Source organism: Anopheles bellator, chromosome 1 (genome assembly GCF_943735745.2).
Source record: "Anopheles bellator chromosome 1, idAnoBellAS_SP24_06.2, whole genome shotgun sequence".
Taxonomy (NCBI): Eukaryota; Metazoa; Arthropoda; class Insecta; order Diptera; family Culicidae; genus Anopheles; species Anopheles bellator.
In genome coordinates this window covers 1874338-1894200 of record NC_071285.1, presented here as the reverse complement: position 1 = coordinate 1894200, position 19863 = coordinate 1874338, and the positions used below count along the sequence as shown (strand labels likewise).

At 51.0% G+C, this 19863-nt stretch overlaps 1 protein-coding gene across 1 annotated transcript in view; it reads left to right on the top strand.

Moving 5' to 3' along the window:
- Positions 1-2242: 2242 nt before the first annotated feature.
- Positions 2243-19863, top strand: part of LOC131206497 (patronin) — a 38064-nt gene continuing 20443 nt past the window's right edge. Inside the window, exons 1-7 of the mRNA XM_058199066.1 lie at positions 2243-2311; positions 16239-16550; positions 16623-16711; positions 17926-18070; positions 18211-18360; positions 18653-18753; positions 18851-18957. Of these exons, the coding sequence (XP_058055049.1) occupies positions 2243-2311; positions 16239-16550; positions 16623-16711; positions 17926-18070; positions 18211-18360; positions 18653-18753; positions 18851-18957 (973 nt within the window). The remainder of the gene's footprint in view (positions 2312-16238; positions 16551-16622; positions 16712-17925; positions 18071-18210; positions 18361-18652; positions 18754-18850; positions 18958-19863) is intronic.

Here is a 19863-nt window from a genome sequence, read left to right as displayed (position 1 = left end):
AAACACGAAATCACACAAACTTTTGATACAACCTAATACTGATTTCTTTTTTAGCGTGAACAGAGCTGCAACAAGGGTGGTTGTCTTCGCTAACTCGCAACCGGTTCCCGAACGCAACCCGCACACAAGAACCGGTACCAGCAGAATCGTATACGAGCTCGCGTGAAATAATGATTTTCAAGGTTTTGACTTTTTATCCGTTACTACGTTTCTACAAGACTTGTGATTTCGAACTCGCGACCGCTCATTGGTTACTCCCCAAACACAAAAAACCAAAAAAAGCCTGAGGACGAAGTTGAATAAAATGTCGCAGGCACCGGAAGTAATAATTTATTGGTGTGAACAAAATAACAAACGGAATAAATGTGTACAGTAAATGAGTTCATCAATTTCAGCGATTTCAGTTTTGACAGTTCTGATCCGAAATGAATTCGTGGTATTTTGAAGAGCTCGACTCGTGTACGAATCCGTGAATGAAATGAATGAAGTGAATCAAACAACTTCCTGCTAAAAAGAGTTGCAATCTAAAAGTAATAGAACGGTAAAAGCAATGGGTTTCTTTGTTCATTACGATACTAAAGAAAGATAATCCATCTTGCTAACAATTTGAACTAGTCAAATGGTCGGTAAAAACCAAATTTGAACCATCTGTCACGGCTCAGTCACTGCTGTCACTTCAGGCTGTCATCATCTGACAGCAAGATTCTGTCATCAAAGCTTCCCAAGTTTCTGCAGAGCATTGCAAAGTTAACCACGGAACGACACATAACTCAACCCGTTCGTCTCCGTTGAATCGTTTTGTATCGTCCCCGTACTGCACAAGGAATCCTTTGGGAACTTTGCAGTGCATTTCAGTGGCACTCTGCCTGTGCGTGTTTGTGTATTGCATTTGTGTCTCACCGGGAATGAATTGGTATCGTGGTGTGTGGTGGTGGTAGAGGAAGTTCCTCTTCGTGCGTGGTCCGTTTTCGTCAACCGAACGGGCCATCGTGGAAATTGGTGCCCCCAAGTGGAGAAAAACAGGGCTCGTCATCATCTTGGCCACTCGTCGTTCTTCGTCGGCATCGCTTTTCCCCCTTTGATTGGTTGTCAAAAGTTGGAAGGAAGAAAGAAAGCGGTCGGGAATCAAGGTAGGCAGGAAGGCGACGTCCCAGGGAAAAACATTAGAGCGAAAGAGAGCGCGCGACAGTGGGTGTGAGTGCGTGAGCGAGCGAGCGGGCGAATGTGGCGAAACTCGCGAGAAATGGTTACGGTTTGTTTTGCTGCGTGAGAGCGTAGAGTGAGCAGTGAATCGATTGTCGCGAGTTTGTTTAGCTCTTGTGCGGGCGAGTGTATGTGTGCGGGGCTTGCCAAAAGCCGTGCACTTGGTTTGGTGGCCAAATCGTGAAGTGCGTGAATTGCCATCTTCGTGTGTTTTCACGGTCCACGCTCGCGAGAGGGCCGTTCGCCTGTGGGGTGAATCCGTGCTCCCTTCTCGGTGTCGCAGTGAGCAGCCAAGCGGCCAGTGTGAGCAGTGAAACTCACGTGTGAGCTCGCCCATCTCAGCGGTGCACATCGCGTCCGAAGAAATGCTGTCAAAACCGGAGCCCAATCGGGTGGCTTGAATCGCTGGGGTCGAAAGGTTGCTTTTCCGGCCGTGCCCAAGCGCCCCGTGTGCCCATTCCGGAAGTGGCCGCTGCGGATCGTTGTGATTTCGTGACCGATTGCACCAGCTGTCAAATCATCATCTCATCGACGGCACAGCATATCGAAGAGGGATTACTCATCTGAATCGCATTTTGCGTAGTGCTCGGGTGATTTCGTCATCGCCTCGCGGTTTACGGGGTTTTGCTGCTGACACAACCCACGGGTTTCGTGCGGTCCGTCGTGCCACCTCCTCCGTGTCGATTCTGCTAACAAAAAGTGCGTTTTCAGATTCCAGAGCTCTGCGTAGTTCTGCCTATTGGCCATCGGTTGTGGATCATTTCTCTCGGCACCCTGCGGCCAAACGTGCAAGAGTGTATGTGAGCGTGTTTGTGCCGTGTATACGTGTGTGGGAAGCCAGCACCACTTCAACCTGTCGTCGCGTCCCGGTCCTTCGGAAGGGTAGTTTCCCTTAGTGTGTAGCATAAGGGAACCGCATCAAAGTCACCAATGCTCGACGGAAACACGTCGTTGGTGATGCATTTTACACCCATCGCGAAGGCCTGGAGCAAATTCGTTACTGCATAAGCGCAAACGTTGACAGAGCCAGCAGAGAAAAATGGATGCCCAACAGCAGCAGCTTCCGCCTCGATCTGCGTACGAGATGGAGACCCAGGAATCCCGATTTGTAAGTAGTGACAGGTTTACTATTTTATTCGAACGCGAATTCGCTCCTCTTTAACCACATTCCTTCGATACGCTGTCGCGTCACAGTTCGTCACCTTGAACAAGGCCACGGTCATAAATCTGTTGTACGCTCAAATCATTACATTCGTGGGGTGACGGGCACAGGCCATTGTTGTGAACAAAAGGGGTTGGTGTGGGCGTTTTTCCGCCCCAGCCCCAGCACGCTTTCCGTGGGCCCAAGAATGTTTTGCTGTCAGAGAAGGGCAGCGGACGGACCAATAGGAATTTTGGACCATCGACATGGTCGTTCGAGTTTGCGCAACAGTTTGGTGCGAAATGTGGAACATTCGCGTCACTTTCGGAATCGCGTCGGACTTCTCCCGTTGTGTCAACGTGAAGGATGGCCAGACGTAAGTGGGGTCTGCGGCCCGTTCGGCCAACAACAACAAACAACAGGCTTTTGTTTTATTACCCACAACATAATCTAGTAGCCGGACTTTCATTCAGTGCATCTTATCTGTTACCGATTTGCTGTGACCTGATTGCCGGGTTGAGGCGGTGATTTCTTTACCTTTTTACCTTTCTTATCAGTAGTTGAATCACTTGCATCACACTTGTGACACTGCGCTTGGACGGATTCAAAACACAGCAACCCACACCGCGTGTTCCTTCTCGAGCGGCTCCCATTTCTTCGTGTCAACGAAGTAGCCTCAGGCGGGTAACGAAAAAATGCTTATCAAATTCCTCGGTAGACTTTGGCACGATGCCCGCCACACCGCAGCATGTTCTCCAGTCCTTGGAAGGCACACAAACTCGGTATTGTTCGCATTTGTGCTTCCTTTCCAGAGGCGGCCACTTTTTATTGGACAATTTTCTCATCTATTCGGTGCGTCTTAAGGCTGTCAAAGGTGGTGTATCAAGTGCTCCTTGGCTTTGATGACAAGTAATGCAACGTATTTTTTTTCTTCCTAATATCCTCCAGAGAATCGATCGGATCCGCGCTACTGGATACCGCGGAAGTCATGCCAGCTGGATGGATGATCTGGACGGGACAGATTGAATCACTTTCGCTTTTAAAATTGTTTATTCATTCACTGCCAGCCTTTCGCTCGCGCGGCCCGCGGTGGCCTTTCGCCGGCGACGATCGCCAATGGCGACAATTGACGTTTTTCGGTTGCCATCGGACCACACCGATGGAAGCGCCGCGGCTCGAAAATCTTTCTGCGGAATTTCACTTATCTTCAGCTCGCGCTCCGCGAGGTAGATAGCCGCGTGCCGGTTTACGAAATTGAAGGCGCAAACCCCTTTCGTTGGTGAACGAACCTTCTTATCACTCCGTTGTCTGTGTGCCTCGGGAAGATTTCGGGACAGGTTTTTGTGGGACGTGCCACCGTCTTTCTCACGTACCGCGCACCCTTCCGCCGGACCGAGGCTGCAATTTTGCTTTATCTTATGCTACAAAACCGTTCCGTTTCAACCCGAGCGCCCGATGCACCATGATTCCGTTCAGTTATGCGTGTGTTGGTGTGTGTTCGCATAGCTCCAAACCCTATTAGAGCGGAGTGGCCGCACTAAGAGGAGACGGTGCCGCCTCTGGAACACCTCGTTCGCCCGTCGGTCGGTCGGTCGGTCGGTGAAAGCCAGCTCTCACGTGCTGTGCCCGGGCGGGCTCACACTCTGTGAATGTCTCACGCACACAGGCGCACCGGGCGCACGGTCCGGCACCATTTCCGTGGCAGACGGAGAGTGCACATTCACACGAGACAACGAAATTAAATTAAGAGGCAGAATTTTAATTTATTAGCCATTGAAAAGAAACCGAGCGAGGGGCCTCGCCTGCCGCCAATTGATGGAGCAGCAAATGCAATCGGAGCAGCAGGCAGGGGGGCCGGGCCTGCTGGCATCTGGCGCGTGGCGTGGCGGGATGATCCGCGGAAAGGGTGCCGTAGCGTGCCAGTCGGGTTCGGTCCGGTGGTCCGGACCTCTCTCTTCGGTCTCTTCGGCCCTCCGCCAATGATTGACTGTTCGGCCGCGATGCAGCTATTTGTCCGGTTCCCACCAAGCAGAGCTTTCGATTGCGCCCAGTTCTTATCACCCAGCTCAGTTGGTAATACAATGGCCCACAAGTAGCCACTCCCACCGTGGTTGTGGTCATTTTGCAATTCTTTTTGTCACAATAAACATTGCGGTCCGACGTCGCAGGCTCCGCAGGGTGCCAATGGTGAAAGGTGTGATGTTAATTAGTCTTTGCACTTTAAGTGCATGTTAATGTAAAACACGGCAACAGCTTAATCTCTCGGCTCGGCGCGGAAGAATGCGCTCCAATGCCTTGTCAGTGCCATTTTCGGTTAACTTTCTTTCTAACAAACAACGTGTTCCATTAGCCTCGGAATGGCTAGAGAAACATGTGTCCGACAAGGGGTTGAGATGGATCGAACCGATGTTTGATCGAACGCGATCATCATCGCGGCGGATGGTCAGCGGACCACGTTGCTGGATTGCGATCGCTGGTGGTGCGCGATCATGTAACATTAATCGGACAGTTTCCGTCGTGCGCCGGTTCCCGCGGATCTTGATTCCGTTCCATCCGCTTTTCGTTCGCTTTTCTTCCCCATATGACGTCACTCTCGATTCCACGGTGCTGCTGCTGTTAGGAATCCGCTCGACTGAAGTGATCGCACTGTGTGTCTTAAAGATTTGGATAACGCGCATAAGATTGTGGCTCATAAATGTACCACTCCGACGAGGTGCCCTCGCGAGACGGAGAGCAGATAACATCCGTCAAATGGCAACGAGGAGATACGAGTTCACGCGGGGTGGCCGGTTTCGCACGGCTATCACCCTCTCGGAGGAGAGAAATCGGGGCTCGGTTCGCAAAAGTTACGCCCGGCGACGACGGGGCCGTCCGACGGTTCGTATCACCGGCGAAAGGAAAGTGGCGGTGCCCTGTATCGGTGCAGCATAACTATCATTTTCCGCAGGCCGCCTGGGTGGGGGATTCCTCCTCGATACGGAACCGTCGTGACCCCTTCACTACTGTTATGATGATGGTGATGGGCACCAGTTCCTCGGCGTGTGGCGAAAGAGTGTCCTCCTTAGCGCGGCCCGCTCGGCCTTCACCTCGGTGGGAGTAAAATGCGTATAATTCCGGCCAACGGCAGCAGTTACCTGCACTTAGCATTCGGCAACCTGCTTTTCTCTCTTTTCTGCCGAAAATGCGCCCCGCTGCCCGGTCACTAATTGCTCCGAGTTTGTTTCGCTTCGGTTTTTCTCCACAAAGAAACGGAACAACGGTTTCATTCGGAATGCAGTTTTCGGCCACACATAATCCGCAGGTGCACGTGGTGGTACCCGTGTTTATTGAGTCGGCGGCAAGGCATGAGAAATCGGGCTCGGTTTATTGCCTGTTTCAAAATATCGCATTCCAAGCATGTTTTCGCACTCGAGCGACGTACCTGAGTCCCCAGAGGAGGTCGTAAGCTGGCTTTATTAGTGTATTACATGTGTTTTTACAGGCTCAGTGCCTCGAGGGACCTACGGCAACTAGGGTTCTTGAAGCAACATAACGGTGGACCAAACGACGAAACGATATTTCCAATCGCAACATCGATGATCATTACCTAGGACCAAAACAGGGGGTCGGTACCGGCAGGGTCGCCGAGACACCCACTCTATGTGTCGGCGGGTTTGGCCTCATTGCTAAACCGCGCACCGGTTTGTGGGTTAGTGGAGTCGCAAAAACAGAGAATGGGAATAAATAAATAGAAGGAAAGCGTGGAGTGGACCTCCCGGTGGGGGCCGGCCCAAAACGCGCGCCACCTGATGGATGGCAGCGACGAAGACCGAACCGGTGGGGGGGTGGGGACACCATAAACAATAAAATTTAAATTTATTGACCACTTCTGAGAGTAGAAAGTGCATCCCGCCGCCGACGCCAGGGGGAAGATTAGAGTTTCGCTACCTTTTTGGAGGCTTTCCCCGGGGACGCCCGGCAGGGTTGGGTATGCAAAAACAGAACCTGGGATCGAATAGGAGAATCACAGGAAAGCTTCCATCCGCAAAAGGAAAGCCAAACCGGGAAGTAGCTAATGGGTTTTGGGTGTGCAAAGCCCCCCGATGGGCCGAAGGAGAGAGTCTCCGGTGAGAGGTGAGTCGTCGATTTTTCAATCGGCTGATTCCATTTTCGGAGCGAATCCATTTCTATTTCGGTCCCACGTCGTCGCGCCCGCGATGCACAACGACCGGGACGGCGTATTGTTTCGAGTGAAGGAAAAAGAAGCAACGCATACACACCGAGAGACCGGTCGTCGTCGTTGGTTTGGTGATGTCACTTGGCGTTAGAATCGGGCATCGTCATCACGCCCGATCATTAATTCGCCGCGACATGGTTGCGTCACGCGGAATTCGGTTGATGGGCGATGGGCTTAATTGAAGGTGTCTCGTCTGGTCTGGCCGCTGGATTCCCCAGGAACGCGTGTCGATTTCGCCTCAAAAGCGGCCGCTGTTTTTATGTTTAGTTTCTGCGAATCCTGCACACCGGGGTATAAATAACACGTCTCCAAATGCCGATCCAATGATATCACTGGAAAAATGTCTTCATTTCCGTGGAAAGCACCAGCCCAGTCGGGCCCGGCGAGAGAGTGGATTTAGAGAAGAAGCTGTTGCTGCATGTTCCGAGAAAGGGAACGAAACGCACCGCGCGGATCCAACGGTGTGTTGGGGGTTGATTTCAAATCGCGCCTTTGCTCTGCTCCAGCTAATGTATACAAGGGCGAGAAAAACTTGGCCCTCGCACCCCCTCAAGTAGGTGCTAATGGAGAACCCGGGCACTTTTGATGCCGGACCCCGCTCCGCGGTGAGTTGTACTGGGGGACGGCAACATATCAAAGTCCCATGATTACCAATAAATTGTTTTTAAAAACCTAGCCCAGTAAGCGATTTTCATCAATACGCTTAATTGGTAGTCGCCTTTTGAGGCTTTATTTATTTGCCGGCCATTTTGCTTACATAGTTGGCGACGCTCGTAAAAACACGCACACCGCCTGCCAAGAAAATGTGTGGGCTTGTTGTTGGGCGGCCATGAATAAATTTCTTCCCATGTCGTCGTCTTTTGGTGGCCGCCACCGTTCGGTTATTGATTTAACATAGTAGCCACTGGGCAAAACATCATACCGCACGGTAGCTTATGCGGTCCGCAAAACAATAAGAAATCGACCATTTTTACGTAGTTCATTTTACACCAGTGTAGTGTTTTGTGCTGATTAAAAACTCTTAAAACGTGCCAACTCATTGGCCGGTCGGTTCCGGTGCGGTGCTTAACTCGGTAAAAAAACGGAATATGTCTGCTGCGTGCACCTTCCGTGGCAACCGAAACGTCAAATCATGCGCTGATGAACCTCATTCAATTAATTACTACCATTAGGAGGGATCGCGGCCGCACACGAATCAGCGTGTGAGAGTTCTTCTATTAAGTAATGAGAGTTTGGGGATGTTAGTTTAGTCCGAAAAAGAGTAACAGAAATAAGCAATCTCTGCGTGAAGGTTAAATTCTAATCAAAGTGTGCGTGCTGCCTGCGAACTCCTTTCGCCACCATCATTTGTCAACGATCCAACCACAAAGCAATGACTTCATTCATTGATAAATATTTAACACCGCTTTCCGCTTTTGGTCTTTCCTTCCCCCGGTTGGGGTGGTCGGTCCATAATTTGTCTACGGAGTTGCCTGCCATCCCCGGGTCGGTCCGGGAATCATTCCCCGGTATTGTTAAGGACTTTGACATTCTGTTTGTACTTCACCACTGTTTATCGTTTGACAGCCGATTTGACAGCTGCGCTGTTGCTTGCCGTCGGTCATAACCGCAGTAGGTGCGGGAAGCTCGCGGCTTCTCGCCCACGCGCGCCCCGTGGATGTGATGTCATGGCCGCGATCGGTCGGGTGGGGTAGTAGGCTAGGTTGTTTACCTGCTACTACTGGCACCAGTGTCACTAGGCCGCCGCCGACACCCTGCACTTTGTGTGCGCGTTGGCGCTGGCGATGATGCTGGCGAAGCTTCAATAAAGGCGACTCCGTAGGAGGGTGTTCGAGGTTCTGCGCGCTCTGTCTGGGGTCACTTTCTGGCTTTTAGCGAATCTGTTAAAAAATATATGCCACTAAAATCTGTCCCCGGTAAAGGGGTGCGTGTAGGTTGCTTGTGGCGAGATATCGAGCGCTCCGACTTGACCACCAAGCCCGGTGGACATTGTCACCGCAAGGTCGAGTTCCAGACGCGAGCCATATAATGGGTAACGTCCTGATCGGACGCTTGAGAAACGTTTATAAACATCTTAATCTTGCCTCGGTACAGCATGGTGAAATAGGATAGCTTTTAGATTATATTCACCATTTCCGTGAACCGCATTCCGACATTCGTAATTACCCACAGCAGCAGCAGCAGCCTGTTATTAGGCACGAAAAACAAAACCCAGAACAAGAATGGGCGCGCATCGGGCGAAGGCGTTGGATTCCAAGTCCGCGCAACATAACTCATTAGGGGGGTATGCTATCTGAAACCTCACCAGCCCGTAAAATCATAAGCGGAACGCTTGTTGCCAGGCACGAAGACCCCTGCAGAGCGCGGATAGACCTCGGCTTGGAGCTCTGTCGGGTCCGGGGAGGGCGATCCGATTGCGGGCGTGTTGCATTTCCTTTGCAGCATAAACAAATCACAGCTGAAAACGAAGCGTCGGGTTGTGTTGGATGTTTATGCTAACGCGGGCCACAGGCCACAATCTCGGAACAGAGACATCGAAAAATAGAAACATCAATGCGCGAGCGCGCCCTCTGATCCGAGTTCGATCGGAGTTCGATGGCTGGCCGGGGATCACTTGGTGAAAGGGCACACAACGGTTCCATCAGCCGGCCGTTTTCGATGGAGCTACTCGAAAGAAATGTCAAGACGCCGCAAGATGAGTCGTTGCAGCGACGGCGGAACTCTGGTATGTGCGTCGTCTCTTTGTTCCGATGTGATGGCGATGGCGTAACCGCGCCGCCGCGCTATGGTTGGTGAACTTGTCCGAACCGTTACATGGAACCAATGCAACTGAGTTTTTCATAGACAATCCATTCTTTTCGGTCCACCGTTCGTCGTCGTCGTCGTGATCAATCGGATGCCTTCGATGCCACAACATTAAACGGTGGGCCGTAGTCGTCTGTTCGTGGATTCGTTTTTCGATTCCGATCACTAGCCAGATGATGCAACCAGATCGTTTGTCAAATTCCGCTACGTTCTTGCCCGCCTGTTGTAGGCGGTCGCCATATTACCGCTAATTTATTTATATAATACACTTCGTTTTCGGGTAGGACAGCTTTTTCAGCGTGTCCCCCCCGGATTGCCCGTACATTCCTCGCTTGCGGCTTACGCCATCAAGGCACTCTGCAGCTCACATCGGGGCGGCGCATCGGCGGCACTGCTTCGTGAAAGCTTCCCATTTCCCCGTTCCCATCTGGCACACTTTCCCGGTTTTAGGCTGGCCATTCCGATTGCTCGCTATTTGGCTTCAAAGCGCCTCTGTGGGAGATTGAAAAGATATTAATGCTGCCACATGATGGACCACCGCTCTGGGGTCCGAAGGCGTCGCCCTTGCTGCTGGAGGGCGATGGTTTCCGCCGTGTCCAACTCAAATTCCTCCAATCCTTCGCAGAGCGACTCTTGCTGTGTGCTCTGTTGACCGCATCATTTTGTCAGGGCTTTCTCCGCTGCTCCACTCCACATTCGCTTCCGGAGAGATATCGGATCGAATCAAGTGGCCGCGACAATACATAACCCTTCGCGGGGTTTTAGTAGAGTGTGACGAATACATAACCCGTGCCTTCTGTCGGAACCGCAGGAAGATCAGGTGTTACATACTGGCTCATACCGCTAATGATCGTTGTTCGTCTTCCCAAATAACGCTACTCATCTTCTCCTCGTCTCTGGCTGGCCGGAACGGATCGAAGGGCGGGACCTAAGACCCGTCAAGTTGTTACTGGCTCTGTCGGGCGTCCCGTACTTAAGTGACCTAACGAGTAGCGTCATCTCTGAACTCTGAACGCTCAGTTGCCACACACTCAGCGTGATGCTAATTTACTTGTCCACTGTCCGGTTGCTTAAGCCTTCTTTCAGGAGGTCCCAACAACTTGTTTTGCAATTCAAGTGTTCCATTCTACGCAGAGCGTCACATGTACACGTTCGACGTCACGTTTAACGCGGAAAGGGCTGGACCACGCGACATGCTGTGGTCATGCTTCAGTTTGTTGTCCACGGCGGCCGGGCACGTTGGGAAGAAGTTATAAAACTGGCCGACCGGCCACACGAGCCGCGGGGAAAATCGTTTGTTGGTGCCAACCCCCGGGGGTGGCGCAAAGTTGCGCGTGTTCGAACCTTCACTTTCTCCGGTGCGATTTTGCCCCCCTCTTCCTGTCGCAGCTCATTTGCCTATCCACCACCACCTCGGGTCCGACGGGTTGTGTGTGTCTGGGAAAGTGTACCCTCCAAGAATGTCGACCTACAGCAGAGCCGCTAAGCAGCCAGCAGATTGACTTTCTCCGTAAATCTGGGCGCAGTTCGACCCCCGGAGGTGAGCCAGAGTACGGAAGGGAGGCCACGCAGAAGACGGTCAGGTGTCGTAATGGCACATTAACCAGCGGCACCACCGTCACGACTCTATTATCCGCGCGAACAGGGCGACCGGGCTGGCCTGCCTGCGGTGTGTCCTCCTTCGGCCCTTTCGGAAGTCACTGGAAAATGATGCATAAATAACGTTTCATATCTTGCATCTCTGTTGGGTCCCCGTGACAACATAGTTTGCTATCTACCTTAGCGTTGGCAGCTCTCTGTGTGGCTTAAGCTCATGACCTCTTGGGGTGTGCCGCCTCGCTCTAATTGTACTCGTCGTGAGTCACGGTTCAGACGTCGATAGTTTACACCTTGCTTCTCGTGCACGGCGCCGACTGTAACACCTGCGCCAATTAGTCGGGGCCAGCAGACCTTAATCCGTGCTCTGAATTTGGGTAAAACCCCTTTTTCGATTAGGATCCTTTTTGGGGCTCAACTTTATTTCTGGAACTAGCACTGGATCGGATCGAAGAGCGTAGCAAACGGTTGTTATCAATATGCAAACGAGATTGTTCCATTCCATTATCGGCGAGAGCGTGGTTTATGTGCATAAGTTTGAGTTCTCCAACAAACGGGCTGGACCTATGGAAAATAGGACCCAAGATAGAACAGCTTCGCATGTCTGAGTGTGTTGTGGCCACGTTCAGTCACGTTGTACGTCAGGATGATCGGATCGGCAACAAACTAGCGTACCCGTGATCTGAAGCACTTTGGTGTCTATTTACTGCACGCATCGCGAAGCATGTAAAATTTCGTTGAAGCCGGCACAGCTCGGGGTTTGTGTTGCTGGAGTTCTAGTAATTTGATTTGAGACTTCTTCTCGTGCCAAGGTGATTCTGTTTCAAACGCCTCCATTTTGTTACGAACGAAGCCCATCGAGACCAGGGCGAGACCGCAAGATCGGGAAGGCAAGTAAACGATGCGTCCGGGCGATGCAAGAAAATTCCATTCCGCGGACGAACGCAACATAAGCCGGCGCTGCGATTGGGCATTGAACGGGTGAACGGGCACGGGCCCTGCGCCGCCTCACACCGGTCGCGTGGCCGTTCGTCGACACTTTGTCCGCCGAGTAGTTAGTAGGTGGTTTGCAAAAATGTGCAATTGAACGGAAATTATCATACCACAACAGGAGGGCCGTGCGGTAGTGGTACGTGGCCAGGAAGGCGTGTTATCCGGTTTGCTGCAGTCACGAAGCGCTGCGCTTTCATTTCCTCTCCGGCTCGGCCGATTTTGCTTTCCACCAGCGTTTTTTGTTTTCTTTTTGGGTTGATTGATTGCCTCCATTGCCTGCGAAGGATTTGGCTCGTCGGCAGTCCGTTCTGGTGTGCGGCTCTAACGGAAGGAAGACTTTCGTGCGATTGATGGACAGCAGGACTTCCGCTATCCGCGTCTGATTTATTAGCCAATCGGTGATCTCGTCTCGTATAGAAGCGCGTTCCAGCTACAAATCTATGAGGCATTCGGCATTCAAACCACTCCAAAACTAACGCCCAAACGCATCGATCTGTGCGGATATATTATTCGGATCGTTAGTCCCTCGAGTCGGAACACGATTTTAGCATTGCAAATAACATTCGTTTTACTCGTGTCGTCAACCGGCTAGTTGATATATTTGGAAGCTTCCAAAAGTCACGGTCTTGTTCCATTGCTACGTCTTCAAAAAGCCCCCCGGGGCACGGCACGGAGCACATCATTCTTCGAGAAAATAATCCTTCGGAGGTCGCCAACGGCCAACGGAAGTCTGTTCTGACAATATTTGTATTATGATTTTGGTTCCCAAATCTCCGGCAACTCCGCGACGACGGATGGGCAACACTATCTTTGTGATGGAGCCGTGGTTGACGGTTGCCACACTGCTTCGTGACTCCTGACTTAATGATGGTTAATCCATCACCGGCGTCCCCTACGAGTACGAGAAAGATTTCACCGCACCGGGGTAAAGCCTGTGGCCTGTTGTAAAATAAACAATTGTTTCCGAGGCTCGAAAGAGAACTTTCTTTCACCGTCCCCTTTCGTCAAGATCACAATCCTTCGGAGGCCCCGGGTGTATCATCTGCCAATTACTGGCGGTTGAAATCTATGATCAATTTATCTCTCGAAGCCGCTCTACGCGCTACGATCACGCTGGTAAGCGGATCAGTTCGGTACGATCTTTTCTCTGAACCCCCTCCGGGTTGCTGATCACAATCATGCGTGGTGCCTATGGTGGACTCTCAAAATGCTCGTGTTAATGAGCAAACGGATCGGTTTCAGTCCGAGCATAATCTGTGATATCTTTTCCCCGCCGGGAGTTCGTCAGGTACCGAACGACCAGCATATAATGCGCGTGGCCACAACGAGGAACAGTTATTCCCGGACCCGGTGGTGCTGGGCCCGGTATTTAGACGAGAGTTTATTTTTAAAATAGTTCAGCAAATGCACGCGCGCATCCAGAGAAGGCAGCTGGCTCCGTGACTGGCCTGACGCATCGAAAGCGTGCGGAAAGTGCACAATTTATGCTGTGCCGACGACCGCGTGTCCCGAGACCGAGAGTTTTATTTTTGCGCACCAATCGTAAGCCGCTTACGGAACAGAGCCGAACGGAACGGACTCAATTGATTTAGCTGTGCCACCATCGAGCATATTTCTTTTACTATCTTCACCTTAGTATCGTTATGCTTCCGATGAAGCTTATCGTGTTGGTTTGCGCCGTGCCCAGTAACGCGAAAGATAGCTTAATTAAAAATAAACTACGAATCCGTGATAGTGTGTGGTCATCTAATGGTTTCCTGCCGAAGTAAGCCTGCTCCTGCTGCATGATGTCAGCGAGAGCGGTGGCCAGTCCGTCTGGTTTTTGGGGCCACGATGCATGTCACGCCGTAATGAGCGAATGGCGTAAAAACTGGCGATGTGAACATTAATAATATACAGCAGCTGAAACGACGCACCACGCACAACAACATGACTTGCTGCTGAACATAAACAAAAACGCGGGTCCGGATGATAAAAATCCGCCTCGGCCACGCATGCTTTCTTGTTGTGCACCGCGGGACAAACGTGACCGCTGACAGATGACTACAAATCGAATCGCTGGCGGTTTTCCGCCCCGAGCCGTGAAGCGACAATGAAGCGTGTAACATTTAAAAAAATGGAACCGTTTTCCGGAACCCCTCCGAAACGGCGGGAGATGCAGATAAAATGCTGCACGCGCCGCAGTTTGCTCTCTAAAACATTGGGCCAATGTTACGGATCGAACCGAGCTCGAATCGCCCGCCATCGACTGCTCGACATTGGAACTGGGTCATGCTCAATGTTGTGCCGTGAAAAACGAAACCATCGGCGGCCCCAATTACATTGCGGGAGGAGAAACCGGGCGCCCCCTTTCGATTTCAAGCTAAAGACCATCACCCCGCCTAAACTCCAATGCAGCATAAAATCGGTGAATTTCCATAATTAAATTTGGAAAAATACCGACGCCCCGCGGCGGCCACCGGTTCGGTTTGACATCCGTTTGAAATGCTTTTAAAATGCATTCATTAGCACCAGAAAACGTTTGCCGATGGCCGCCGCCGCCGTCGCCGCCGCAGACACTTTCGCCATCCATCGTCCAAGAAATGGCCAGTAGTGGGGTGCGCACTGAATTATCGATTTCTTCGCCGACCCGGACCGACCCAGAAACAGCAAACAGTATGTTGCGGCTGCCGCCTTTTTGGTGAAATGGCATCAGCTGGTTCGCGGATTGCGAATGGAAAACCAACTCACGGGGCCGGCCCCGTAATGCTGCAAGCGGGTGGGCCGCGTCTTCACGGGGTGGTCCACAGAAACCACCCCTACGTAATCGGCTGCTCCGGCGGCGGGTGCGGATCTGTGGATTTAATTGGAAAAGTTTTCTCCCACCATGCGGAGAGTAGTGTTGCAACGGAATCGGCAGTCCGGGCAGGCAGAGGACCGCGATGGGATTAATGAATTAGCACGCTAACTGGCTTATGGGATTGTGACTGGACTGGATGACCGAAAAGCGAGACAATCCCCGAAAGTACTCCCGAAAGGCCATCGTTTTTCTGCCACGTAACGACGCCCCGGACTGATACAATTCAATTCTCGTCATAGTGCTGCCAATTTGTGGTGTGGCCCCCGCCGGGTTCACACACCCATTAGGCACGATTCTGCACGCCTCTAACTAGCGTTACGGCAGGGCGTTATGCCTAACGATTGGCGTGATTAACGATGTTGCATATTAATACGGCTAAAAAGGCAAACACGGAGAGCAGCAGCATATCAGAGCCCGGCTTTAACGGGAAAGGTAAACAAACTCACCTTATCCACGACCGCCCAAAACCGGCTGCGGGTCGTCGGTTGACGGGGGGCGCCCTAGGCGCGGATCGTTCACCTTTAACCCGAACTCTTGACTTTGGTGAGAAAATGAGGAGCGATTTGAGGTCGGTCGGCATTCGGTTGTGCCGTTATTGCGTGCCGTGGCCCCAGCGCCAGAGGTCGCACCGTGGAGAGCGGGAGAGCGGCAGTGACTGCTACGGACCGGTGGACGGTGATTATGTTGAAAAACCGGTCCATAATTATGCCAATGTACATAAATCCACACGCAAACTATCGGCCGATGGCGGCGCGCTCGTGTTGTTGTGACCGGGACGCATTCGTTGGGTGGGACCGGATAACAATACAGGAACTCCGTGAGGGTGTGTGTCCTTGAAGGACCTCCAGAGCATCCCGCGGATCGGTGTGTGGGGAAAAGGAAAACAATAAAATGATACGTCGTATGGCCTCGTGGTCGACGCTTGACACACATCGGCAGAGCTCTGGCCTTCCGCGCCGAAGGGCTCAACACCTTGGCAAATCTCGTCATCTGTTACATAGGGCCTTGTCACACTTTTCTGAAGCTGTTTCGGCCACATTGTTGTCGCTTGGCAGGAATAATTGTTGTTGTTGACAATATTGTTTTCGCTGTTTGCGACCGGGATCCCTCGAGCGGTGTCGCGTAGGCCCTACGACGAAACAATGGGTAGATTAATCTTGGCCTTTTTGCAACTTTTTCTGCTTCGAATGCGCCGTTTGTAGCTGCGTGTTGCGATACGCAATGAAGTAATAGACAGGCCTCTGGTGACACTCCAAACCCACTTTTGACTGAGATGGGAAAGTTTCGTTTCGGAGACGTTGGTACATTGCTGTTGGCAATGGTTACTAGATCGCTGTGGTATACGTTTGTGTAAGGCATCACCAAGTCATTCTTCATAGTAGCATGGTTCTTATTTCTAATGGTCAAAGTAGACATATTCATCGTTCTGCTTAATATCTTTACAGGCCAAACAGAAAGCGTCCGTCAAGTGGCTGCTCTCGAAAGCGTACAACAATCGTGTGCCAGACATTCTGAAGGATCCGTTCTACCGGGACCACGAAGGCCAGGACCATCTGAAGCCACAGATCGTGGTCGGACTGGGTAACGCATCGATCTACTGTCAGGTGTTGAGTAACATCTACTCCGACCCGAACTACCAGAGCCTGAACCACTGGTCGATCCTGCAGACCCTCTCCCGGAAGGGCGTACCAATCAACGAGTCGCCCGATCAGCCGCTAACCGAGACGGTTCTGATACAGACGAATCCGCTTAGAATTGTAGGTTGCCTGCCCATCACGGAAAAGGTGTCCTTCCTTCTAACCCATTATTCTTCGTTTATCTCTCCGCAGAATGCACATATGGCTGTGATAGAAGCGCTGATGGTGTTATACGCTAAAGAGGTGGCTTCCAGCGGAAGAATTTCCAGTGCTTTAGAAAGGTACGAATCTCCCCGAAACAAAGACCAAATGTTACGCAACATTAGCCCAGATTCGGCCATCGACGACACCGCGGCGGTACACCTGCACTTGTTGAAGGCGAGCTCTGGGAACGTAAACCACATCATCTTCTTTCTTTCTGTGTGGAACGCCTTCGGAGTGGTCGCGCTAATGTATGCAGTTCGCCGTCGGATTATCGATTCCACAGCGGGGTCGGGACGGTTCTTGATTTCCATAGTTACGAGACTGGACCGCAAAGCTCTCCGTCACGCTGTTTTTAAGACCGTCTGTTCTCGGAGCAGTGCATGTCACGGCCCATGCTGTGTTTGCTTTGCTGTCCTATGCTTTTTGTCGACAGTGGGTAACTAGTAACTGTAAGGTTTAGCTGCGCCTTGTGCTGTGTGGTTCGTCTAATTACCGCGCTGTGCGTAGCATGGATTCGAAAAGGTTCACATCCACAGTTTTATCTTTCACAGTTGAGAACGTTTCTTCCGCGATTCCGCCACATGGTTGCTGAGATGACGACAAACCTGTGCTTCTCAGTTTGTGGGGCATAAACCAGTTTTCTTGTCAATAATCCAGTGGTCAGAGCAGGCCACTGGCGGCAGTGTGGGGATTGTGAACGCCGACGCATCCGAGAGGCCCCGACCGTGGCGGGTTCTTTTTAAATGGACTCAATTTCAAGGCGCTGAATAAGATTACGGTCGTGGAGCGATAGAAGACCCAGCCCGTGCAGGTATCAAGCTGGCAAGGTTAAACCCACGACGATTTTTGCACACGATTCGAGAAGTCTCTCCAGAAAGAGACCATTGTGAATCTCTCTCGCTGTGTGACCGTAATTTAGGAGGACGAAAGCAGGTTTCTACGACGTACTGTTGCGCCGGTGCCTCTACCTAGCACCGGCAAGGTTCTTCGTGCCATTTAACTACTCTTGTTTTATATTGATCTTTGCTCTTCTGCGAAACATCTCATCGGTAGCGAAAAAAAGGCGATCCCACGAACCTTCGCTACGATCAATAAACCGGGCCCATGTCAAAGCAAGGTCGTAGCTTTCGTTCCACCAGCAAACTTGCACTGATTCTGCTCCGTCATGTGCTTCTCATTTTTACCTAACTTCCGCGAGGCGGATGAAACGCTCCGCAAGCTGTGCGACGTTAGTTCCGAAGTTGGCTAATCCGCTTTCCTCGTCGTTTGGGTCGTTTCTTCCAACCTACAGAATTTCGGGCCGTAGTGTAGCGCCAACCGTTCAGCATCATGAACCTGCCTTACTGAATTGGATTTCGCATGTGATCGGTGCGCTGAAGAAGCGCATCGACTACGAAGTGGCGGCCAATGGAGGCAGCGGAGCGCTAGACGAATACGTAAGTTTACCCTCAGTTTCGGCAGTGATTTATAGAGCAAATAGATCATAATCGCCGTCCTGGGATTGTTTCACTTCTTATGAGATCTAGAAGATTTGCTTTTTAACTCATTCTTGGGCGTTCCTCCTCCCCGAAAACAGGGTCAACGGCATCAGAGCCCGGACGTTCCACCTGTACGAGACTTTCGGGAACTGTGTGACGGCGTTTGTTTGGCTTATCTAATCTCGTACTACTGTCCCAAACTAGTTCCTTGGCATAGCGTTAAATTCAACCACGTACCAACCATTGAGGTGAGTGTAAAATGCGTGTCCATATGTACCCTTTCTTCGATGGAAGAACAGATTGTATTCTATCGGTTGCGCCAGCCAAGCCACCTACCTTTTATGGAAGGTAAAGTTACGTAACGCGGTGTAGATAACCCCAAGAAAAGAATAAGTGGTTATGGCCATACCGGGCCTGAGAAACATCCGTTTTCCGTTGTTTGTTGTGCGCACCGATCTATGCTGCGACCGATTGAATACAAATGTCAACCTTTGCTTATTCAAATGTTTTATTTATCATGTCACCCATGTCGCCCCACAGGATTCAATTCACAATATTCTGATAGTTAGTAACTTTTCCGAGCGAAGTTTGCCATACAGCGTGTTTCACATGTCACCAGAGGACATCACCTACATGCGGGGGTAAGTGTCTGGCCCCCCGTTCGGGGACCGGGAATCTTTAATGCAAACCACCGATAAGATTGGATAATTTTGCAAACATTTGCTTCTCTTCTCACAGTTCAATGAAACCCAACCTGGTCGTGCTGCTGGCGGACTTGTTCAACCTTTTCGAAATCCATCCGGCCAAATGTGTCTGCTATCCGGGCATGGAGCAGCAGCCCACAGGTAAGTTCACGGCAGCGCGTCCGCTTCTCCGTTGGTCGATTCAAAGTGTGCAACGCACGATAACACGGCCGTTTGCGCAATCCTAAATCGACTTTCGCCATTCATCATCCGCGGAACATCGATATGCCCGTCTGATAGGATGTCAAATCTGAATCCAGCAACATTATCGCCACATTCATCAAATCGCCTCCAAATTATTGCATTATCAATCCATTTACACGTGTCCGCCCGCGATGCGCGTTACCTTTGCTTTTGATGGCCCATAAATTCGGATTTATCAGGTGTTTCGTGGAAAACAAACAAGTTATTAAGAAATCACGGATCGGGTCGGTCCGCCACCTCTTTATCTTTTGTGTTTTTATTGCTTTTTATGATACTAAACGGAGTCAATTAAACGTTTTCGTTCGGTTTCTTCTTCCTGGGTGTGGAAAATGTGGATTGATTATTGACTACTAGTGTTGGTTATTATTTTTACGATAACACTCCGGCAGCTTATTATGGTTTTGGGTTTGAATGTTCACGCGCCTTGGTCAGGTTTGGTTGTTTGTTTCTTCACATCTATCTGTAGCTTTGTCCATATTCCCAGACATTTCTTTCGGTTTACTGCCGCATCTTGCGTTAACATTTCTATTCCTTCCAATCATTTCCCTCCGATGGTGTCCGTAGGTTTCTTGACTGCCTGTACTCTATCTTAGTTCCTTTTTCCTAAAAAAAAGGTGGGTGTTATCAGCTGAACGTGCCCTTAGTCGTTGTATTGGCGGCTTTCAAGTAGAGTAAACCTTCAATTCGGCAACCACGCACATTCCAAAGTTAGCGCTTCCCTCATTAGACAGGCGGTAATGATAGGTCCGCGCACGTAAAAATGGAACAACAATGAGCAAATTTGTAAAACAACGGGTTCTCTAC